This window comes from Lutra lutra, chromosome 6 (genome assembly GCF_902655055.1).
Source record: "Lutra lutra chromosome 6, mLutLut1.2, whole genome shotgun sequence".
NCBI classification, from domain to species: Eukaryota; Metazoa; Chordata; class Mammalia; order Carnivora; family Mustelidae; genus Lutra; species Lutra lutra.
The window spans coordinates 90116071-90142233 of NC_062283.1; the positions used below are offsets into that span (position 1 = coordinate 90116071).

General features: G+C 37.5%; 1 protein-coding gene across 5 annotated transcripts in view; it reads right to left on the reverse strand.

Moving 5' to 3' along the window:
• The window catches only part of REPS1 (RALBP1 associated Eps domain containing 1), an 85004-nt gene that overhangs the window by 39478 nt on the left and 19363 nt on the right, over window positions 1-26163 (reverse strand). For all 5 annotated transcript variants that reach the window (XM_047733660.1, XM_047733663.1, XM_047733661.1 and 2 more), the window contains exons 2-4: window positions 2374-2497; window positions 645-841; window positions 362-515 (exon numbers count right to left, since the gene is read on the reverse strand). In XM_047733660.1, coding sequence (XP_047589616.1) covers window positions 362-515; window positions 645-841; window positions 2374-2497 — 475 coding nt within the window. The remainder of the gene's footprint in view (window positions 1-361; window positions 516-644; window positions 842-2373; window positions 2498-26163) is intronic.

A 26163-nucleotide genomic window follows, 5' to 3' on the forward strand; every position in this document is an offset into this window, starting at 1 on the left:
CTTCTGTCAACTTAAAATTATACCTCTTTTAAATTATTACTGTGCTTTCCTTGTCAATACTGGAACTAATATAATATATACCTTATATTCTGGGAAATCATTATTTATTTGTTTCATCTTCAGAGAATCTGGTATCTATAAACTTCTGTCTAAGCATCACATGAATAAGTAAATGCAATTACCATTGTTCAAAGCGATGCATCTGCTTACAAACTTTCATGGTTGGCTTTTGCTTCTAATTAAGGTGCTTAATTTATAATTAAATATTGCCTTGGAGGCAACTCTTAAAGGAATAGTATCAAGTTTCCTTCAATTTACCACCCTTAATAAATAACCTTCACTTCTAAAGAATTTCAAATACCTGATTGTGCTTCCCCAAAGGGAGACCAAAATGGCCCAGGTCCTGCAAGAGGCCTCTCGCTATTTCCCCCACTGGGGTGACGGCTGTGCTTCCTCCATGTGTGTGGAGAAGTTGGTGGGGACTGCTGGGGTGAAACTACTGGGGATGCAGGATCCTGGAGAGAATATTATTAAGACTTAAATATTTTTAAGGTGACATTTTCATTAATAAGGTATCATTAAATGCTTTAATGTAAACATCTATACAGGCCATCAACTGGTAACACGTTCAGGTACATGAATACCTGCTGATCTGTAGATGTACGAGGCTGGACAGTATCGTGGCTTACAGATCCCTTTTTCGCTTGTCCTCTTCCAGGTGGTGGGGGAATTACACCAGAGTAAGACCCTTGATTTTCAGAATCTGAAGAATATGAGGCTGCATGGCGGGATTCCTGTTCATTCTTTGAAGCAACAAATCTTGGCAGAGGAAGGTCCTTTACTGTTAACCACAGAAATTATTATTACTTTAAAATGAAAAAGAGCACATGTTAAAACTGAAATATGAATTAGATATTAGAAAGAATTTAAAAAAAAACGGAGACAGACACATATGTTTACCACTCCCTTTCACTGTTTAGGGAGACTCTAACCTAGAAAGTAGTAAAACACTAAACTGTCCTTCTAAAGGCAATAACAATAGCTATAATAAATATCCTATCTGGCTCTGTGCTTGCAACTAAGGTAACAAGGTGCCAAGGTCACTGACAGTAACTGACAAGAGTCTGAAGCCAGGACAGTCTGACCTGAAGGTCTAGACAATTTCTTTTCTGCTCATACTGATTCTCTTTATATGTTAGAGCTCAGCTGTTAGTAGAGGAGAGAATATATCACTAGATTGAGACTAGATTAATCTAGACACTTCACGGCACAAATTCCTGAAAATATTTTACTGTTCCCCTACCAACACCACGGTACAAGGCATGATAGCTGTCCACTTTAATCTGGCTTGTGACATTTCTATGGGCAGATATCCTACATTCAAATAAACAGAGAAGAAAGAAAACCAAGAACTTCTTTGCAGATCAGTCACAGCTCACACCTTTAGACTGGAAAACACACACAGAAGCAGAATTTTTAGCAGAAAGTATACTTCCCTTCACCATGACTATCTTTATCTCTCTTGAATCTCCATACTAAGGAGTTGGAAATACTAAGCTTACTCAGTATTTATGTAAAAGAATTCAAAATTATTTGAAAAGAATATGAATTCTCAATTCTAGAAGAATGATGTGAGGCAAAACAGAGGTCCAAAATGAAAACCTCACATTGACCAATAAACTGAACCTGGTGCTTAAAAACTATTTATAAAAATACCAACATTACAGAAAGCCTCAAGTTTTCTCTTTCCTCTTTTCCCTATGACAACCACAGAACTCTGCATTTAAATGCTACCTTTATAGAATTTCCACTGACTTCGGCATCAATAAGCCTCCCAATCACAGAAAAACTAATTATCCTAGGTGACACTTCTAAGGTAGTCAAAGGTCTGTGTGTAGGTTTTAGTCTGCCAATATTTTAACTTTGTCTCTATCCAAATCAGAAAGTTTTGGTTAACTTTCTAATGTCAAATGCACAGTCTTCCCAAACAAAAAACCACAAAGCATTATGTAGTTTTATACGAATCAGAAAAGAAGAAAATAAGGAAGGCACATAAGAAGGTGGTCAGTCACTACAATCCATCATTTACTTTGATACAATTATTCACCCAAAATCTCTCTAAGCAACTTTTAGTGAATTCTGAAAAATCACCACTATTAACAATTTTTATATGACTACCAAATATGTATTAAGTACATACACACCATAACAGGTTTAAGACAGAGATATTTTTCTAATATTCACCAATGAACCAATGAATGAAGCTAGAGAGAATACTAAAATGTCAGGAAGACTCAACAATTCTACTGACTTTACTTCGTTTGTGAGCATAAGTCTATTTTCATTTCAGCTACTAATGTATTCCATATTTACCTGTATTTATACTTTCCACTCTTAAAGGGAAACCAGACTGGGCAACAGCTACAAGTTTCAAAGCGATATAGAACTGACTTCTTCCAAAATAACCAAGTCTCGTTGCACCACAAAGCTCCATAATCTATAAAAGAACACAATGTTAATATTAAGTTTTATAATACTAATTCTCCAAATAAGCAGGTATTTAACTTCTGTTTATAATTCTCCAAAATACATAGCTGACACATGGTATATTACACTCAAATGACGACCAGCTTCCTCAGGTTTCAGGTTTATGAGTCTGAAAATTAAAAGGCACTGACCTTATAATAAGAAGGTTATGGTTCTCCTACTTGGTAAAATCCATATGATAAAGCAATTTTATTTTATTAGAATGACTATTTTCTCTTAAGAGTTCTATTTTTCAGAAACAATATATCATCTACTTTTCATACACTGTGCATACAACAGGGCCCAAAGTTCTTGCAACTAATAGATTATTATGCAGCCATTTTAAGTAATAGTCATAAAATGACACAGTAAGTAGAAAAAAGTAGGATACATAATTTTAACCACATAAACACAAATCTGAAAAAAAAAAGAGATATACAAATCTATCAGCAATTTTGTTAGGAGAGATTAAGAGCAGGGTTTTTCCTCTTCCCATATTGTATTTAATGTGGCTATACTACTTTTCCTTAAAACAATTTTTGCTTTGCTTTTTTTTAAAAAAAAAAAAAAGATTTTATTTATGTATTTGACAGAGAGAAATCACAAGTAGGCAGAGAGCCCGATGCGGGGCTCGATCCCAGAACCCTGGGATCATGACCTGAGCCGAAGGCAGGGGTTTTAACCCACTGAGCCACCCAGGTGCCCCTGCTTTGCATTTTTAAAGCACGAAGGTCTTCAAGGATCTACACCCTCATTCCAGTCATTTGACAAGTATTTCTAGACTGGCTATGACAAGTACGTGACAGACTAGAAAAAAGCAGCTTCGGTTATGAAATTAAATGACAACTGCAAAAGTTGGAATAATGTCTACTGTACAGACATTATCATTTCAAAATAAACACTAAGTATCCTTGTCTCACCTTCTCAAAAGATACAAATTCCTGTAGAAAGGGAGCGTATTTGTCTCTTTTCTTTCTCCTGAAACACTCAAAGATTAGGGTACCTCGATGTTAGGTAACAATTCACAAGTATTTACTAGAATTGCAAAAAAAAGCACCCACAAACAGTTAAGCAATGTGTCACAATCACAATAACCACAAGAAAAGACATTTTTATGTGATTGATCAGCAATGGAGGAAGTTCCTGATTTTGCCACTAAGGGGCATCACTTCAGTGTAAATTTAAAGGGCAAGGAGGATAAAAGGCCAGGTTCACACTAGGGAACTAGGAGGAAAATGAGGGTAAGATTTAAGAAGGCCACATAGCCTTGAAAGATACGCAGGCATTTTGTTATGATTACTGTCTCTTTCCATGATTCTTTTCTGCCCACTTGGCACCTTGTAAAGGATCATTACACATCTTAGGTACTTTTGCTTATAAAATAAATCTAAAACATCTAAAATATGCCCTGTATGTACGTTTGATAAAGGGAAGACCTCAAAGGAAATCACAGGTAATTGCTTTGTTTATCCTAGTTATAATGTGTTTCAGGTATCAGTCAGAAGGAGATGCCCAAGGAACAAGAAATGCAGAGGGGGGAGTTCGGAAGAAGGGAGCATGTTGTGGAGATGTGCTCCACAACTGAACCAGACAACCCAGGTGATGACTAAAGCTAAGGGAGTAAATGAGACTGCCTGCAAGCCCAGAGCAGGGAAAGGGAACGTGGAGAACACCAAAACCTAAGGGTAGGTGTAAAAAGCAGCCTATGAAAGAAGCAGTGGGGAAAAGTACCAGCATATGGAGGAAATCAAGGGTGGAAAGAGGTTCTGGAAGGTGGGAACAAACCTTAAAGAGAAGCATTATTGCACATACAAATTCACGTACAAAGGTGTTCACAGTAAGAAGCAACCTAAACTTAACACAAGAACAAAATAGATACAGTTGATTATTAAACTACCACATAATGCGATAACCATACAACAGTTAAAACTCACTGCTTACAGTATTAATGTTATGAAAACAAAAAGCAGGATACAAAGCAGGCATATAAAAGTATAATCCCAGTTTTATTAAGATATGTACATATAAATGGAAGAGAATATGCCAGTGATTATTTCTGGGTACTGAGATTAAGGGATTTTTCTAGGTTTTCTTTATATAAGTCTGTATCTACTACCAAAAATATTTTATATTATTTAGTCAGAAAACTAATAATTTCCAAACAAAAGAATTAGTGGGGCCAAATGAAAAAGGAAAGAAAACACACTCTATTTTATAATTAGGAGGTCTTTGCCGCTTAAGCACTAGTACAGATGTAGTAGGGTAAAATCTCATTTGCAATGGATTAAGGAATAAACATGAGGACTGTAAGTGGAGAAAGACAGGTTAGCATGCTTGGCTCTCAGGGAAAGTAAGTTTAGAAGAGTACTCTTGATTCTCCTAAGTCTCAGAGCTACTAGCCAGTGGAAAAACTGGCTCAAGAAGCCAGGTCCTTTGATTACAAACCCAAAGCTCTTTCTAAGGGGCTTGGGGGGCAGCGGGCGTAGAAGAGCAAGAAGGGATATTATCTTTCTACGGTATCAGATGTAACAAAATTCTAAGTTGCCCTGTCAGAAAAGGGGAATGAGATTTTGAAAAGGGAAATAAAAGGGCTAAAAGGCAAAATATTTGCAGGTATTTCTCTATAACTAATCCTGGCTACATCATCTACAGAACTCATTCTGTGGCCCAAGTCAGGCATATGTGTCACTGATGTCTATCTTTCCGAGCTATACCAATTAGAGAGGCCACTAGCTCTTGAAACAGCAGAGGCGGAAAGGAGCTGTAACATACAAACTTACAAAAAACGATCCCTGATGAAACAGTATCAGGTCTGATTTATCATCACAACCTTGTGAATTAGACAAAATTTGTCTCTTAAAAAATATGTGGAATAACTCCTAGAAGCAGAGCACTGGACCAAAGTATACATATACTTAAAAATGCATTCACTATTGCCAAATGCCTTTCAAAAAGGTTATTGAAATTTTTTCTCCCACTATTATATGAGAGTGTTTTTTTTCATATTTTCTCCAGTAACCTGAAAAGACTACTCACACACATACATGGAGTTTTTTGACTACATGTATTACACAGTTTCATATAGCTATTCCTTACTTTAGTTTTTGTAATATTCAAATATATGATATAGGGGTACCTGGGGGGCTCATTTGGTTAAGCACCTGCCTTCGGCTCAGGTCATTATCTCAGGGTCCCAGGAGCTGCCTGAATCAGGCTCCCTGCTAGGCAAGGAGCCTGCTTCTCCCTCTCCCTCTGCTCCCCACCCCCCACCTGCCAACATGCTCTCTCTTGTTCTCTCTCTCGCTAACAAATAAATAAAATCTTCTTAAAATAAATAATAGAATCAATAAATATCTGATAGATTAGCCCAGCCCTCAATCTTTTTTTTTTCTTGTTTAGAATTTACTGGAATATTCTCATATTGCTTATTCCTCCAAATACTCTTTAAAATCATTTATCAAAATAAACAGATTTTAACTTGAATGGAAATATATCCTAACTTTAACAAGATCACCTCTAGTGTTCTACCATTAAGCCTGATACTGGCTAACACTCTGTAACACCTTTGTTATGTTAAGAAACTATTCAGCTATGGGGAGTCTGGGTGGCTCAGTCAGTCAAGCATCCAACTCTTGATTTCAGCTAAGGTCAAGAGATGGAGCCTCAGGTGGGTCTTTGCGCTGGGTGTGGACCCTACTTAAGATTCTCTCTCCCTCTCTCTGCCCCTACCCTGAGTGTGCACAAGCATGTGCTCCCCCTCCCTCAAAAAATGAATGAATGAATGAATGAATAAAGTATTTTTAAAAAGAAAAACTATTCAGCAAGTTCCAAGTCCCTCTCCCTCTGTGCCTACCCCCAACCTGTGTGCATAGTATGCTCTCTCTCAATGAATGAATGAATGAAATATTTTTAAAAAGGAAGAAAACTATTCAGCTAGTTCCACCGGTCTAAGAGCTTTGTTTGGGGTTCTGTGTTTTCAAAAACCACAAACATATTAATTTTATTGTGTGTACTTTGGGGCAGAAAACTAAAAGGTCATAATTTTTCTCCTTGGTCTATTAATATTCATAATTCTATTAACAGAATTCCTAACATCAAACCGTCTTCTGATCCCTAAAATGAATTTCATTTAGTCATGGTGTATATTACTGTTTCAAATAATATTTATAAAATTTTAACCACAATCTTAAAATGATTAGGCCCCCAAAAACACAAAAAACAAGAACCCCAAAACCCCTATCTATACCTGAAAGGTTTGGAAACGGTGCTCTGTTGGCTTTGTAAACAGAACAAACAAGTTTTACTCTTCTCCTCTCTGCTCCGAAATACTTTAAATAGATTTAGAAATATGTTCCATAAAGATTCAGAAGAATTCACCTATGACATGGGCTGAGCAGTATCTCTGATGTGTGTCTCACTTTCTTCCAGGTCAAGTGGAATAAACCAGGTTAGTCTATCTTTAAAATGTTTGATAATTTCCTACAAATCATTTATCACCTCCAAATTTTGAAATTTATTATTAATTCAGCATCATTCAAAGTAGTCTCACTTTTTAAATTGTCTTTCTATGGTAACTTGCTCTTAGTCTGAATTATGTATATTTATGAGCATGCGTGCACAGCTGCCTAATGTTGAGAATCACTTAAAGCCCCTGTTAGGATATGGATTCCCAGACCTCCCCCATTAGATTGTAATTTACCTAGGAAACCCAGGACCAGCTAGTGTTGCTGGTATACTACCAAGAGCTACTGAAAACCATTAAGCTTTATTTTCATAACATTGTAAAATGTACATGTTCATGGTAAAATAAGTGGTATTTAAGGATATGGACTTAAAAATTCCTACAATCTCCATCAGAATAACAACTCTTTTCATATGTTCTTCCCATCTTTTCCACATGTATTCAAATAAATGAGTGCACATACTTAACATATACTTTTTACACATATAGGATCATACTGTAAATGACTCTTTTCATACAATATTACTTGAAGATCTTTTTATATCAGCATAGGTCTTTTTCATTTTTTTTACACAGCATTCCATGCATGGACATACCTATTACAAATTAATCAATCCCCTACTGATGGACACTTAGGTTTTTCTAGCTTTCTATTACAAATAATGCCGTAAACATTCCCACACATGTACGCTAGTGCACTTGTAGAACTGTAGGACAAATTTCTAGAAACAGAATACACTTTAAAATGTAACACAGTCAAGTACTCCAAAAAAACTCTGAATGACTGTACCATCTTACTGACCAGCAAAGAACTTAGTTAGCTATGTGGTCTGAGACAGAAGAGAGAAGGGCCGAAAGTTTTCATTAATTTTATTGGCTTCACAAGGATATCAATCCTAAATAAGTCAGTATTGACTTTTCTCCCTGAATGCTCTTTTCCATAATACTTCATCAAAAGCCACTAACTTCCAGGACGAAAAGGTAAACTAGATTATAGTTCATTTTAATACCTACAGAGATCAACGTGGTTAGGGAATCATTCTGTATCATATAGTACTTGAGCAAGTTTTATTACTTTACTGTGTCTGAATTTCTATGTTAACTGGGGGAAATAATATACTACCTCTTCTGATTGCTGTGAGCATTCAATGAGGCTGTGTTTAATAAAACACTAAAGTGTCTGGTCCACAATATAATTATTACTTTTTATTTACTACCCTGATCATAATGCTCTTTATTCAGAGACTTGAGAGACTAAGTCATTGTTGAAAACCACATTTTCCTGAGAGCTAAGAGTTAATGCCTTTAAGCCTCAAAGTGGGTTTTATCATAATTTTTGATGGAAAGTCTTCTAAAATATAGGATGCTTTCAAGCCTTCATAAGTATTTTGAAGTTCTTGTTTAAGACAATACACTGAGCACAGGAAATTACCTCCTCTCCCTTCAGGAATCTTATTAAAATGAGAGTAAGGGAATAAATCCACAAAAATTAGTAACAGAGAAGGGGAAACAATGAACAGGCAGGAAATCTCAACAAATGTTAGCAATCAGAAAGCAGATGGAGTCATGCCTAATACAGTAGGTGGAAAAAAATCAGTGCCAACAATACCTACAGAGAAGAATTTGCCCCATAAAATCCAGGGACTCACCTAAAAGTGGTATGCAGGGGTATGCCTAGAGTGAGACCAGGTATGACTAAGGGTGAGATTGGAAGAGAGATCAAGATCCCTATCTCTGCAGCTGCTCACAGAATATTAGCAACCAGACTTTACCCTCCAAATATAAATAAACAAAAAACTGGAAGTTATATCTCTAAAGTAATGTAGGGAAGTACCAGGTCAGCTGATATGGACAAGGGTTGCTATCCCAGAGAAAAGCTCCTATTTCTTGCATTTAGTAATCCAGTAAGAGTCAGCATCTGGCCCACTCCTTCCTTTTTTTTTTTATTTTAAAGATTTTATTTATTTATTTGACAGAGAGAGAGAGAGACAGTGAGAGAGGGAATACAAGCAGGGGGAGTGGGAGAGGGAGAAGCAGGCCACGCTGTGCAGGGAGCCCTGATGGCGGGGCTCAATTTTAGGACCCTGGGATCATGACCTGAGCTGAAGCCAGATGCTTAACGAATGAGCCACCCAGGTGCCCCTGGTCCACTCCTTCCAAAGGAAGGCAGTCTTTTAAGGAACTAAATGCAAGAACAAAGAGCTCAGTTATTCTATTGTTGCATTAAATATAAACAGGTTACCAGAGATCAATAAGCAACCGAGGAAAAGCTACATAATGGAAGAAAACTATCAAATTTAAAAAGAGGAAAAAACTCTGAGAGAAAGAATTCAAGAAAGAAAGAGCACTTAAAAATACTCTAGTGAGTATCCTCTGACAGATTTAACACAGTAATGCATCCATAAAACAATAACAGGATACTATGAAAAAGGAACAACCAAAGAATAAGATGTCTAGAGATACACAGAGTTCAAAGGAAATACTAGAAGACAGAGAAAAATTTCTCCAGAAGTAGGAAGGGACAAGTTGAATTAGAAAATGAGAGAAAAACAGCATTAATTTGGAAGGCTAACATTTTTAATAAATGAGGTCTACAAAAAAATGCAGAGAAAATAGAAGACTCATAATTATAGAACAAGAGATTTTCCCCAAATCTAAAGACAAAAGCTTTCAGACTGGTAGTCTACTGAGGGCTCAACACAACTGGTTAAGGAATTCCTAAACACATTACTGTGAAGCTTCAGAACAGCAAGGATAAAACGAAGATCCTCAGAGCATCCAGAATATGTGTAAAAATGAAGTGGAGAAGGGGGAGAGGTACAGATCACTAAGAAGAAATACTAACTGGACTGGAATCAGACTTCTCATCAGTTAACACTGAATCAGAAAACAATAAAGCAACACTCTCAAGTTTCTAAGAAAAAACTTTTTTTTTTTTTAAGATTTTATTTATTTATTTGACAGAGATCACAAGTAGGCAGAGAGGCAGGCAGAGAGAGAAGGGGAAGCAGGCTCCCAGCCAAGCAGACAGCCCGATGCAGGGCTCGATCCCAGGACGCTGGGATCATCACCTGAGCCGAAGGCAGAGGTTTTAACCCACTGAACCACCCAGGCGCCCCCCACAAAATTATTTTCAATCTAGAATTCTGTATCCAAACTAGCATGAAGATGATGGAAAGAACACTTTCATGAATGCAGATCTAAATAAAGTTTATGTCCTATGAACTCTTTCTTGAGAAAACATTTGAGGATGTTTTTCAGCAAAATTTAGAGACAAAGCCTCCAGAAAAAAGCAGATATGCATCAAGAAAATAGGGAAATAAGGCTGCAGGATGACAGCTATACAAATGACCTGGAGAGCAACCAGTCCAAATTAGAGCAGAATGACAGAAAGCTCCAAGAAGATTTCAGAAAAAATAAAAGGGAAGAAATGGATACAAAGGCAAACAGGGTTGGGAGGGGAGGGCAGGGCATGATCCAGGGTCCTGGGATGGAGCCCCTCACCCTAAGCAGGAAGCCTGCTTCTCTCTCTCCCTCTGCCTGCCCCTCCCCTTGTGTGCTCTCTCTCTGTCAAATAAATAAAATTCTAAAAACAAAACAAAACATAGTACTATAGTACTGGATCTGCACTAAAAATATTTATGTCTTCATAATGTAGACACACTTTGCTTTTCAACTTTTAGATTCAATCTAAAGTCAGAACATATTAAATTAAGAATTATGATTTTAGAACAAGGTGCAAATGTTCTCAGTACTGAATATGTAAAAGTATAGCTAACAAGTTCAGAGAGAAGGATAAGAAAGCTGAAGGGAAAAAGGCATGGACTTCTGGGTTTTGGTCTAGTACATAAGAAGCTTAGAAGTCAACACTCCCTCCTAACAAGCAAAAAGCTAAACAGACTGAAAAACCAAGAACTCTTCTTATATCTGTAAGAAAAGTTAGGTCGCAGAGCAAAGTGCTGCCCCTGAAACTGGAGACCAGCACAAGGCAAATAGAGAGAATCACAACTTACTGGAGGCAAAACCCATCAGCATCAACTTCCTTGAAACCCAAGATGAAATATAGGAAAGGGGAAGGAGAGGAAATTGTTGCACTTTTCCATAAAGCCCTTATAATCCCTGTTTTTTTTTAATCCTATGCAGATATTATTTTGATGAAAACAAAAATATATTTTTGAAGGATCTAAAAAGCAGACTCATATTTTTAGCAATACAGATTTTATAAACAAATTAGTATATTATACTATATTGCAGTTATATATTCAAAGCCCCTAAAAAAAAGTGGAATGTTTTTTTTTTTTTTTTTTAAAGATTTTATTTATTTATTTGACAGAGAGAAATCACAAGTAAGCAGAGAGGCAGGCAGAGAGAGAGGAGGAAGCAGGCTCCCTGCTGAGCAGAAAGCTCGATGTGGGGCTCGAACCCAGGACCTGGGATCATGACCTGAGCCGAAGGCAGCGGCTTAACCCACTGAGCCACCCAGGCGCCCCAAAAGTGGAATGTTTTTCTTCACCTAATGAACTAACACTATTCACAGAGTTTTGTTTTCTCCTGTTCTTTTTAATCATTTGTGACTTTTTCCCTGTTGCCAAGCTCTTTCTTTTACTCTATCAGCAGGCTTTCTAGTTGCTGGCCTTCTGCCTTGCACACCATGGCTTAGAAATAGAACCAACCTTTTAAAACTGTATAAAAACAAGAATAAATAGCTCTTTAATAATAACTCAAAGAGCTCACCAAAGAGCAAAGAACACGAGTATATTTTTACTTCCAGATATACAAATACTGTGGTGGTGGTACATTTGTTGGTAGGGGAGGGGCATTAACATTTATTGAGAACACATAATGCTAACCACAGTCCTAATTACTCAAAGTGTTCCCCATCTAATCCTAAAAATAATGTGGCAGAATTGGTATTATTATCATTTTAAAGAGGAAGAAAGAATCAGACTGGCCAAGTAACAAAGGCCAGAGGGCCTAAACGGCAGAGCTATAATTCAAAGTTATGCCTTTAATCTTCCACCAAGACATGCTGTACATTGTCCTTTTCCCAGGATAATGTTGGCTTCCTCAGGGCAAGTACCCTCACTAGCTGCTAAAGCATGTCGTATAGCCCAGAGTGCCTAGAACATAGTAACAACAAAAAAGCAGTGTAAATGTGTAAGAGAGGCTCTTCCATCCTAGGCTCAGAACAGGAGGTACGGGAATGCTAGCAACAATAAAGGTATATAGAAGTTATTTCTTATTTGAAATGAAAAAAGATCAAAGTAGGCGCCAAATTACATATCTGAGCTTGAATCCATGAGCTGAATTACAAAATATAAAAACTCAAAAAAACAGAATGAGAATTATATTGAAACTAGATAATATGGAGAAGCATCCTAGAAAGCGCCTATATTCTCCCCAAGATGAAATTTTATGCATGTTTAATACAGTTGACTCTTGAACACAGGGATTAGGAGAGCTAAACCCCCACAGAGTCAAAAATACACTTAAACTTCTGACTTCCCAAAAACTTAACTAAAAATCTACTGTGGACCAGAAGCCTCATCAATAACATGAAGTTGATTAACACATATTTTCTATGTTAAATGTTTATACTTTGCATTTTTGCAATAAAGTAAGCTAGAGAAAGGAAAATGTTATTAAGAAAACCATAAGAGAAAAAAATTTACAATACTGTGCCTGTGTTAATAAAAAAAAATGTGTAAGTGAACCCACTCAATTAAAACCCGTATTGTTCAAGGGTCAACTGTACAATAAAACAGAATAGAAAATAAGATTCTCCCTTTAGAGCACCTGGGTGGTTCAGTCCATTAAATGACTGCCTCGGCTCAGGGCATAATCCCAGCGTCTTGGGATCAAGTCCCGCCTGGGGCTCCCTGCTCAGTAGTAGCCAGCTTCTCCTTCGACCCCTCCCCCTGCTTTTGCTCTCTCTTTCACACGCTCTCAAATACATAACTGAAATTTTCAAGAAAAAAAAAAAATCCTCTCTTTATAGTCATTATCAGGTTAAAAATGAGGTGACTCTATTGCTTTCATTTTTTAAATGAAAGGTTAAATGGGACTGAATCAGTGGCAAAGCTGACTATATTTTTGCTGGCCTGAAAGCCCAGGGAGGTTGGTCTACATGTATGCACTACACTGGCTACCAAATCAGTGTCATTGTCTTGTTCCAGTAACTTGTTAGACTAGTCCCTACACCTCTAAGACTCATTAGCTTTACTAACATGGGAATATCTGTAATGAAGATTCACATTTACTAGAGAAATTAAAGTAGGAAAAGTAGGGAACAATTATACTCAGAGTACCTATGATTAGGAAGGCTGTTTACTTGTTATCATAAATGATCAGAACACTTCTCTAATATTGGCTACCATTATCCTCGTTAATAGGAAAGGAAACTGAGGCTAATAAGTGGCAGAGCCAGGATTCAAAGCCTTATTAGTCTAAGCCCAAAGCTCTCTGTTCCCAATTGTCTCCAAGGCATAGCTAAACAGAACTCTTTAACATTGGCATGCTTATGGAGCAGTAGTTCCAAAAATGTATTCCAAAGAACAGCAGTCAAGTTGAAGACTCAGGAGCTGAGTAAGTTGAGAGATATTGCAGCCCCTGTGGAGACTACACAATGCAGTTTTAGACCATAAGAGGCACTAAAAAAACCTCTACAGCCTAGAAATAAACTCCTTTTTGGTTCAGATTCTATTAAAATGCTTCATAACTAGTGGTTCACAGATCAGATGCTTGGAATAAAACACTTTGGGAATCAATGCTGAGACCCTAGAGCAGTGATTTTCACAGTTTTTTAGTCTTAGGATCACTTATACATGTTTAAAAAGTTACTGAGAAAAAATATTTTTAAATAAATAGAAAGTACTGAGAATTCCCCCAAAGCTTTTGTTTTTGTAGGTTATATTTATTGGTATTTGCCATATTAGAATTTGAATTGGGAAATTTAAGAATATGTATGTATAAATTCATTTAAAAATAAGAATCTGATTACATTTAACATAAAATTTTATGAAAATAACTGTTTTCCAAAACTAAAAAACTGAGTGAAGGGGTGCCTGGCTCGCTCAGTAGGTAGAACATATGACTCATGATCCTGGAATCAGGAGTTCAAGCCCCATGTTGAGCACTGAGATTAAAAACAAAAACAAAGGGCACCTAGAAGGCTCAGTTGGTAAAGTGTCTGCCTTCAGTTTGGGTCATGATCCCGGCACCCTGCGATCTAATCCCATGTTGGGCTCCCTCCTCAGCTAGGAGTCTGCTTCTCCCTCTGCCCTTCCCACCACTCACATGCTCTCTCCCTCAAAAATAAAATCTTTAAAACAAACAAACAAAAAAACTGAGTGAAAAGAGTATTTGTTTTATATATAGGCAATTTTTCCTTAATGTCCAGGTTAGGTAAAGATTCTCATACCTGCCTTGCATTTGATCATCCCAAAATGCTGCTTTGTTTTAAATGTAAGAAAACACTCTCACTTCATACGGATATGTACTGAAAACAGATGATTTATATAACCTTGTCAGATAATTCTCATTTTGTGTTTTGATACTACACAAAACTCAACAAATAGTAATTGCTGAAAGTTTCGTTGCAATATGGAATCCAAAGCCATATCATACCTTTTGCATAGCTTACATTAAAATGCACTGGTGTACCAGATGCACTGTACCCTTCACTGGTCTTTAGTAAACTACTAGTTCATTGAGCTATGGAGCTCTTCTAAAAGTAGACACATTTTGTTTATAAAATATTTTAAAAACAACATTATTAACATATCACCATCAATTTCATCAGAAAAGTCATTAAATATTCAGAAATAGTCAAGCACTTAGTTGCAGACAAAAGTTTTTCAAAAATCCTAATTTTTGTCAGAAAGCTTGAATTTCACCATTAGTAATAAAAAGCAATAGTTGTTTTAAGTGACACGCACAACTTTCTTCACTTGCAAGAAAATAGCTGCCCATTATTCAAGCTAGCCATTCTTTCAAGAAAAACGGTGTTTCATGAAAAAAACAAAACAGTACAGCTCACAACTCAAATAAAAGAAGTACTTTCCCTCAAGACAATCATCATACTTTAGCATGCAGGAGAAGTGCTCTATGCACACTTACATTTCCTCTCACAAAATACTAAAAAGAAATATGCTCAAGGATAAAGCCTTAATAAAATTATTTTTTATACACAGAACATTCTTTTTTTTTAAATTTTTTATTAACATATAATGTATTATTAGCCCCAGGGGTACAGATCTGTGAATCGCCAGATTTACACTTCACAGCACTCACCATAGCACATACCTTCCCCAGTACATAACCCCACAACCCTCACCCTTCCCCCCCCCAGCAACCCTCAGTTTGTTTTGTACACAGAATATTCTTTTTTTAAATAATTTTTTTATTTTTTTATAAACATATAATGTATTATTAGCTCCAGGGGTACAGGTCTATACACAGAACATTCTAATTGAAACTGGCTTGTTCACTGCACAGCAGTAAAGAACACGATACTAGTAAATCTGGTAAATGCACTCACCTGTGCTAAGGAAACACCAGTTTTATCTGCCACTACTTTGCACTACCAATGCAATATCAACACAGAAAAAAAGGCAAAAAAAACAGCTTACTATTAGTATGAAAATAATTTTGACCTCACCCACCAGGGGTCTGCAGACCAAACTTGGAGAAATGGTATTATAGAGCATACCCTCTTCTTCTACAGAGTACAAATAGAGAGCAGTGATAAGAGGACCTCTTCCTTCATCAGCAATGCTATCTGCCCCTGGCTCCAGAACAGCCACTGGAAACACAATGTCTACAGGTGCAAGCAAGTAGCATAAATTAGTGAAACTGGCCAGGTGGGGGGACATAGTGAACCTAGGAGAGCAGATGTGAAGGAAACTGCTATTAAGCTCTAGATAACTGCTATTATAGAAGATTATCTGCCAAATGAAGCCATCTTCAGATTTCTGAAGCTGGAAATCTAGAATTTTCTGATATGTTCTCATTTTTAGAAGTAAATGTGGAATCAAAATAATTTTTAAAGCATATGCTGACGAACTAAAATATGTGGACCACCTATTTACATGTTCTGTCCCCAAAGGGTGTTCTATAGTTAACACTACAAAAATGGCATAAAATAAACAGCAAACCTTCAATAATGTCCCTTCAGGTCCCCTAGCAAGCAGAGTTAAAAAAAAAAAAAAGTGAAACCAAATTTCATGAACAATAACCACACACACAGGCATTATTATATATTAACCTGTCCTGTTTATAGAATGGTCCTGGGAGTGCTTCAAGCTAAGATTCTGAATGCAGAGAAAAATATTATTCTTAGGCCATTAATACATCATTATATAATGGTTTTATATAAGATCCTGTTATCTGGCAAAGTGACTCAAGGTACTGAGAAAACTGAAGAATAACCAGGGGAAATTAATTCTAAGATAATGTGTTACCTCATCCTTCACTGGTCTGTCAGGTACAGTTCTTAATACTCGTTCCCACAGTTTAACTAATACAGGAATTCTGAAACACCTCTTCCTCTTTTCTTTCAGTAAATCAAGACTGCTCCTTGGGCATCTAGGTGGCTCAAATGGTTAAGTGTCTGCTTTCTGCTCAGCTCATGATCCTAAGTCTTGGGATGGAGCCTCACATCCCATCAGCACATCAGGCTCCCTGCTCAGTGGGGAGCCTGCTTCTGCCTCTGCCTGCTGCTCCTCCTGCTTGTGCCCTCTCTGTCAAATAAATAGATAAAATCTTAAAAAAAAAAAAAAAAAAAAGACTGTTCCTGCTTCCTGCTTCAGGGACTTTGCACTTGCTGTACCCTCTGTATGTTTACCACTCAGATTTTTGCTTGGCTGGCTTCTGCCAGTCAGGTCTCAGCTCAAGTGTCTGAATCTCAGAGACCTTTCTAGAGCACCCTACTGTTTATTTATTGTTAACATCTCCCAGAAGAATGAGACTCCAGAGTATAAGGAAGACCTCTTACATTCCTTGCACCTAGAACAACCCCTGATGTACAAGTATCAATATGTTTGTTGGCTGGGAGAATAAATGAAAGAATTATTTTTTATTCAACTTTGCTGCAATCTCTGTCCACTCCCATGCACAAGGCTACCAGATTGAGAATCCTAATATAGAGCTCCAAATAATGTTTATTATTTTCAAAAGAAAAAACTTCTAAGTCCAGCTTCCACGACTCTTCAAATTACAACCCCCAAATTCTTACTTTGGCCAATCTAGACTAGATTACCCTATTTTCATGCTTTTGCTTTTCTCTCACCAGGTCACTTATGTCTGACTATTAAATTTATACCGCTTCCTTCACATACACCGTTAAAAGCCTCCTCCTTCCTTTAACATTGTCCATCCTTCCTACTACTCCATAAGTGAATGACTTTTTCTTTGGACTTGTACTCTAGCTTCTACCATCTGAATTCCTTGAATTATCTGTGTAATTGTTAGCCAACCACACACTTCTGATACCCCCTCCCTCTACTAAGATCCTTGGGGCCAGAGAGTATGACTTAATCATACTGGAACCAAGGCAAGATCTGGCATTGTACTGTGCACTTAGTGCTGAAGGAACTGCTCCCTCAGGGTGCCCAAACCCTCCTGATGTACCAAATTCATTCTATTAGTCTTCATCTGAATTAAATCTTGTGTGTGTGTGTGTGTGAGAGAGAGAGAGAGAGAGAAAGAGAGAGAGAGAGAATTAAATCTTTCTGATTGGAAAGATCATTTTTACCATTTCTTTAAAAGTTAAATATTTTCTAATAGTAAACACTATTTGCTTTGTGCAAAGTAATTTGGATTACACATGATCCATGCACATTTGACATCCCCTTCACCACTAGAGTACACTGTGGTAAGCAGAAAAGGCAAAAAAAAAAAAAAAAAAAAAAAAAAAAAAAAAAAAAGCAATGGCAAAGATGATAGGGGCATACATCAAAGCCCAGCCCTTCCATTATGACTTCACTTCCTTTCAAACACTGCTGTCCACACAGAGTATGCTTAGTTTGTTTACAAACTATGTGGACACACTAATATGTAGTATTTTCCTTTGTTATAAAAGCAATTTAAATACACAACCCGTCCAACTAACGAGTGAATAAGCCCTATTACTACCCTCATGAAGTACATTTGTATTCCTAAATGACTTTAGCTAACACTTTGTGACCAACTCCACTGCCAATTCCCTAGTAAACTCAAATCTAAAGTGAACGCAATCTTACCAAGCTTTCCGAGACACTTAGAAGTTGTAGCAGAGCAAACACCCCATCTCACTTTTGCTACAGTTCTTTCTTACCCCAAACCATTAGTGCTTATTGCTCCTTACACACCTCAAATGCTCTTTCATTTAAAACCTAAGGTTCAAGACCACATTGCTTCTTTGCTTTCGCCTAAGATTTTACCTTATTCTGTAAATAAAAAGACATTCTCTTGATTCTTTTCTGTCACCTGTACCTTCATGCATAACTTCCATTTCATATTTCAGCCTCTTTTCAATCCTCTTAAGTATGAGTTCTCCAAGTTTTTCCTCAATAGTATGTCCTTAGACAAAATAAAATTGTCTACACATTGTTTTGTTGACAACGGCACACAATATTTTATAAAGCACCTCAAAAATAAGTATATCAGTCTTTTCTTGAGCCCTTATTATATATCAGGCACTGAAATATCAGATAAGTACTGGATAAATATTAATTCCCTTTCTACATTTGTAAAAGGTATACTTTTCAATACAAAGAAAAACTACGAATGTCTCCTGTAACTTTTCAATAGAGTTTAAATATATTATATGCTTTCTTAACCTACTGATATTATCATAGAAATTTATCAAAAGAACACACTATAACAGATTACTGCCATAGGACCTACAAGCTTATTAGTATTTAGAAGACAGGTTTTATTCTACTTGCTAAAGCAAGGAACCATAAAGAATGTGTTGAGTTAAACAGTAAACAGAAAAGAAGACTGAGGGGGTGCCTGGGTGACTCAGTTGGTTAAGCCCCTGCCTTCAGCTCAGGTCATGATACCAGAGTCCCAGGATCAAGTCTCACGTCGTCGGGCCCCCTGCTTGGCAGGGAGTCTGTTTCTCCCTCTACCCCTCACCCGGCTCATGCTCCCTCTCTCTCAAATAAATAAATAAATAAAATCTTGGAAGGATGGAAGCAGGAAGGAAAGAAGGCTGAGAGAGATTTTTTAAAAATCTTTTTTTTAAAGAGGGAGAGACAGGGTGGAGGGGTGGAGGGGCAGAGGAAGAGGAAGAGAATCTCAAGCAGGCTTCACGCACCCGGCTCCATTTCACAACCCTAACATCACGACCTGAGCTGAAATCTGAGTCAAACACTTGGGGCACCTGGGTGGCTCAGCTGGTTAAGCTGCTGCTGCCTTCAGCTCAGGTCATGATTCCAGGGTCCTGGGATCGAGTCCCACATCAGGCTCCCTGCTCAGCAGAGAGCCTGCCTCTCTCTTTCCCTCTGCCTGCCGCTCTGCTTACTTGTGCTATTTCTCTATCAAATAAATAAATAAAATCTAAAAAAAAAAAAAAAAAGTCAAACACTTAACTGACTGAGCCACCCAAGCACATCAGATTTTTAAATTTTATGGAGTTCTTAATTTGAACTTCTGGATAGTATAGATAATTAAAGAGATTCCTTTCAGCAATATATGACCATAGATTTTACTTGCTTTGGGCCATATACACTCCCATTAACAGTCCTACTATGATAAAGATAGTACATATAGACCAATAAATATTTTACAGCTTATAATCAGTATCACAGTCATTAGTTTCTAAACAAAACACTTCTGATAGCCTCTAAACATAAGAAGTCTGATATGAAAAACAGTATGCCTATAAAGTTCATTGGTAGTTCAAGTCCCAAATTCCCAATTAAAAAATTTTTTTTTTTATTTTCCACATCAACAACAAAAAACTTAAAAAAAGAAACTAAAACACAGACTAAAGGTAAGGAGAAAAACAACAAAAATGCAAAAGTAATTTTGAAAAATACCATAAACCATCTAAAGCTTAAAATAGTAGTGTATGCCTTTAGAAAATACTATTGGGGCATGGGAATAGTCTCGTAAAATAAATCCAGCCAGTAAACTATACTTAGACTGACTATAAAATGCACAGCCAACCTGGGACATCTACAAGAGTGAAAGGGGGTACTGTTTACACCTGGACAAGAGGTATGAGCTAGACCGTCTCAAGCAAACCCAGACTTGTAACTGCCCTTCTAAAATACTCTAAATGATAAATGATCCCGTTTAACCAGTAAGATGCGTAAGGTGACAGGAAAAGCCAACACTTCTTAATGATATGGTGTATTAAATATTAATTTTTGATTAAGGAGTAATGTTTTTCAGGAACTGTTACTAGTAATCAAACCCCTGTCATTGTTTTCTTACATGGAGGCCTAATGGACTATTCTAAAGCCACAGCAACTCCTGATTTATCAAATTAAAAAAAAATAATAATAAAAGGTAAACATTTTTAAGTACTGTGGGCCAGGTATCATTCTAAGAACTTTACAAATTAGCTCATTCGGTCTCCACAAAGGGAACTTTCATTCCTGAAAGACAGAGCCTTTTACCCTATTTTATTTTTATTTTTTTCGAAGATTCCATCCATTTGTCAGAGAGAGAGGGAGAGAGAGAGCGCACAAGCAAGGGCAGCAGCAGGCAGAGGGAGAAACAGGCTCCCCGCCGAGCAAGGAGCCTGATGCAGGACTCGATCCCAGGACCCTGGGATCAGATCGGAGCTAAAGGCAGACGACCAACCCACCGAGCCACCCCGGTAAGAAAATGAAAGCACAGAGAAGCTGAATTAAGTGTGGGAAGCTGAGGATTCCACACTGTGTCCTTACCCACAGCACTCTGTTATTATTACTACTGCAGTTACTGGGAGGACTGGGGGCCCATTATTCTTCATTAACACACAGAACAGAGGGGATCTCAGAAGTGTCTGCAGTCTGTGAGCAGTCTGAGTGGACATGGTTAAGCACCTGTGATGTAACTCTGATATATACTCTTCTGCACCACTGGTCAGGCATCAGCAAACACAGACCTGGGAACTTGCTGTTACTTGTGATAAACAGAAACCATTCATTCCACTCAGGATAACACTCTACCCTGTGCCACAGGCTACTGCAGGTTGTTACAGGATAAATGACAATAATGATGATTATAATAAGCTAACAGTAATAGCATATGTGCATTTATGTCTGGTACCCATCCACGCTCAGTAACATGTTAACCAATATAATCATCCTCACAACTCTAAGGTAGGTAGAGTTTTACAGATGAGAAAACTGACACCCAGGAAAGCCTGCTGAAGGACACACAGTAACCTGACAGAACACAGATGGAAACCCATGCTCTTAACCACTACCTTATTTTATAAAGGATAACGTTTGCCAGTGGTAAATTCACATAGTAAGGTAAATTACACCAGAGCTTTACTATGTTACATCATAAAAGAAAGAGTTTCTGGTTCTTTGGTGGGCAGACCACAAGATCAAGTGCTGATAACTGCTTGTTATGTGAATATAAGTAAGTTACATAATATATCACAACCTCCCTCCAAAACAAAAGAATGGTCTAGATTCTAGCTCTAAGATCCCTTCTAGTGCAAATACTATTTCTCTGAATACAAGTTTCATATCAAGTCCATAATTACAACGCAAACTACTCTTTGAAAACATCTAATTTTCAAAAATCTCTTTCTGCCAAAGTACCAAAGATTTCTAGCTATGTGCCACCTTTAAAAAATTACACAGATGTATATTTAAATGTGAGTTGTTATGATGAGCACAAATAAAAGGAGTTAAATTCACCGCTTGAATCGGGGATTTAAGTGGAAATAATTAAGTTACTTGCTAAAACCTGGTCCTGTACTCTAGCTCCAAAGGAACAATATCTGGTATAAAATCAAGCATCAGAATTTTTATTTTGTAAATGAGTGTTTTATCATATTTTTGGATTAAATATTTGATACCGAAAACTTTCTGCACTTGTTCTGTGTTATGTCTTAGGGTCAATTTTCCCTTCTATCAATACAGCACCAATCGAATTACTCAAGAAAAATGGGGTGGGGGAGAAGAAAAAAATAGGGAAATGATTTGGCTTACCACATCTGTTTTTACAACCAACATCCTAGGAACTAACCCGCAGAATTTAAAAACACTACCTGGGGCGCCAGGGTAGCTCAGTGGGTTAAAGCGTCTGCCTTCAGCTCAGGTCATGATCTCAGGGTTGTGGGATCAAGTCCCACATCGGGCTCTCTGCTCAGCAGGGAGCCTGCTTCCTCCTCTCTCTCTCTCTGCTTGCCTCTCTGCCTACTTGTGATCTGTCTGTCAAATAAATAAATAAATAAATAAATATCTTTTAAAAAAAAATAAATAAAAACACCACCTGTCCTAAAACCAGGTATGTTTTATAAAATAGATAAAAATTTTAAAAAAATAGTGGCAAATATTATCATGAAACTAATATGAACCCATGACACCACCTTAAAGAAACAGTGATATATATACATATATATCTCAAATGTTCTGCAGCATTTTACTCAATTAGAAAGTACAGTAACATATAGAAACTCACAGTGATTGAACATTCATCCCTCCAGTTCTTTGGGGTTAAATCTTTTGAGTTTAACTGCACGCTGCAATCACTTTAAGGTATAAAAAGCTCAGAGCAGTTTTGCTAAAGACCTCCTTATTATCCCTTGCCAGTGTACCATGGTTCCAGTGCAACAATGCTTTATACTCAACAGGTGTTTAATAAACATATACAAATATCACAAAACACCTTCCTTCCCCTAGTCAGAATAATGATAACAAAGAAAAAAGTTCTTGGGATCTTCCAAGATGCTACAACCTCTCAAAGGAAATAAAAACAACGTATCTAATTGCTATCTAGAACCACTCCACGTACCAAGCACAATTCTGAGTATTTTACGAATTAATTTAGTCCTCAAAACAATCCTATGATGCAAGTGCTATATTATTCCCAACGTGCAGAAGAAAACTAATGTCCAGGGAAACTAAGGCCCACAGGAGTTAAGTAATTGCTTGAGAGTAAGAAATCATAAGAATTAAACTATGTCTTTAAAATGCTATCAAAGATTTTTAGTTGACTAAATGAGGAAATAATACTAAAGAAAGTAACAAAATTGGTAAAGATATCAAACCACCTCAAACAACCCTAAAAAGTAGGTATTGTTATATTCATTTTACAAATCAAAATAGGCAAAGAAAGTTCTTGCTCAAGATCACAGACTAAAAATCAGCTGGGCCAAAATATGAATCTAGCTTTTTTTTTTTTTTTAAAGATTTTTATTTATTTGACAGAAAGAGAGAGCGCACGCAAGCGAGCACAAGCAGGCAGAGGAGAGAGAGAGGCAGACTGCCCGCCCAGCAAGGAGCCTGCTGCAGGACTCAATCCCATGACCCTGGGACCATGACCTGAGCAGAAGGTAGCCGTTTAACCGACTGAGCCACCCAGGGGTCTCTGAATCTAGCTTTGAGAAACTCTAAAGTCTGGCTTCTCCCATTAAGCCACTGTTTCCCAAACTTGAGGCATCCTCACATCACCTTCACAGATTCTGCCCATTCATGGGGTACTTGTTCTGTTAAGTTCTTAGTATTTCTTTGTTACATCGGGACTTAGGAAAAGTTAATACATTTTAAAAAAAGATTTATTTAATTTAAAGAGAGTGCTAATGGGGGAGGGGCAAAGGGAGAGGGAGAGAATCCTTAAGCACTCCATGCTGAACACAGATCTCGACTCAGGGCTTGATCCCAAAACCCTGAGATCATAACCTGAGCCCAGGACCCTCAGATCATGACCTGAGCCCAAACCAAGAGTCAGGCACCTAACCAACTGAGCCACAGGTGCCCCTTAAAACCCTAATTTAAAAGGAACTTGTATCACAATATCAATAAAAAATAAGTATCACTTGAAATAAACAGAAGATAACAGAAACAATAACAAGTTCAAGGAAAACAAAACTGTTACTTAATTTCAGCTAAATAACACTATCTGCAAAATATGCTTGTGGATCCATCAAGGTCTGCCTGTAAGAGTAATGTGTTAGGAAGGTGTTAAAAAATATTAGTAGCAAACTGAAATTTCTCCTTCACCAGACCTGGAAAACAACTGAAAAGGAAACAGCTTTCTTACTGTGAAAGCACATTTCACATCTTGGTGGGTGTATATCCGACATTTTAGGAAACAAATGTTTTCTACTGCCTCCCTTAAACCAAGTATGCACCCATGCCTGCAGTCTTTCTTATAGTCACATTTTAGAAAATGCTCTCACACAAAAAGAAGGCAGACTGGTTATTATAATTAGTAGCACTATAGGAATACCTCATCAAAATGTTCTCTGAAGTACTCCATACAGTGTTCAAAGTACATAGTGGGCCCTGAGAAGCACACAAAGTTCTAACACACATTCCAACCCCCCCCCAACCCACCGACAAAGGAACTTCTGACCTAGTTGTAAACACAACACAGGATTGAAAAAGATAAGCCATGATATAAGGCTGTAATTTTATACCTCAGAACGGCTGGTGTCTTGAATACAAAGTTTTGTAATCAAATGGAGCTGGATTTGAATCCCAGTTCCTGTTGAGCACATAACCTCTGAAGCCCCAGGTTTCTCAGCTATAAAACAGGAATAACATCTGTCCTCTAAGTTTAAAATTAATCATACGCCAAAAAGCTCAACATCTGGCTCATAATGGATGCTACATAATTAGGACTTGATACTGTAAGAATTACAGAGGGATTACTTCTGGTTGAAAATAGTATTATTGGGGGGGAGGGGGAAGAAAGCCTGATCTGGACCTTAAAGAATGCACGGGTTTTTGCTAAGTCTAAACAAGGTGGGCATTCTAATTTCAGGGGCCACGGCAGGGCGCGGGCAGTGCAACAACAGGTCAAAGCAGAGAGTCCAGTGGTGGCTAGGCAGCAAACTGGACAGAACTCAACAGTGAGGCTCTGAATGTGACTAATTTTTACCGTGCACTTTGAAGAGTGTCATATATCACTTATGTACTCTTTAACAATTACGGAGAAGCTAGTCGAGATTCAGGAGGCTACTGCAGTAGCTGAGCAATAAGCTGGTAAGAGCTCAGCTGGGTAATGCAAAAGACAGAAAAAAATGATCAGCTGACATCTTTCAAAGAAAATCTCAAAGATCTCACAGGTTGGACATAAGGAAAAGGAGTAAAACTTAATTCTGAACAAGAGAAAGACACACGGTATGAAGAGAGGATGCTAAAGACATATAATAACAGAATAATTCAGGATCATGGTGAGCGGGGGGAAAAAGAGAACACCCACCAAGAAGTAATTCAGTGTCAATTGCAAGGGAAATGGTAAAACAGAGTAAGAACCCTCTCTTTTTTTTTTTTTTAAGATTTTATTTATTTATTTGACAGACAAAGATCACAAGCAGGCAGAGAGGTAGGCAGAGAGAGAGGAGGAAGCAGGCTCCCTGCTGAGCAGAGAGCCTGATATGGGGCTCGATCCCAGGACCCTGAGATTATGACCTGAGCCGAAGGCAGAGGCTTTAACCCACTGAGCCACCCAGGCGCCCCAAGAACCCTCTCTTAAAAACAGAAAAAGAATATACTTTTTTAAAAGAGAGAGTGGGGGTAATATGAAAGTTAGATTACTAGTGGTTAAGAAGAGTATATAGGCAGTAGAGAAGAATCTGGGTCATTTGTTATTTGGCAGTATAAGGAAGAAAAATAGGGAAGGCAGCTCCATGGGTGTGCAGGGTCAAATAGAGGAAGCAAAAAAAAGAGCAGAGCACTATGTAGAAAATAGCCTTGATACAATTAGTAACTATGACAATACCACTCTGGCCATTTGTTACATGCAAATCAGAAACATGACATTTGGATTCACTTTAGAATCAAGTCTTAGGGGGAATTTGCAGAGAAGTGATGAGGAAAGTAAGAGGTTTCTTTCTCCAAGGTTCAAAATCATGGGTAGTAACAGAAGAGCTGACCACAAATTCCCTTCCTCTGGCTATTAAATCCTTAGCTTTTTGCAGAGAGGCAGAGAAAACAGTAGGCCCTGATGTTTCAAAGGTTTCCCATGAGCAATTTCTCTTATTCCTGCGAGATTTATACAGACCACGACAA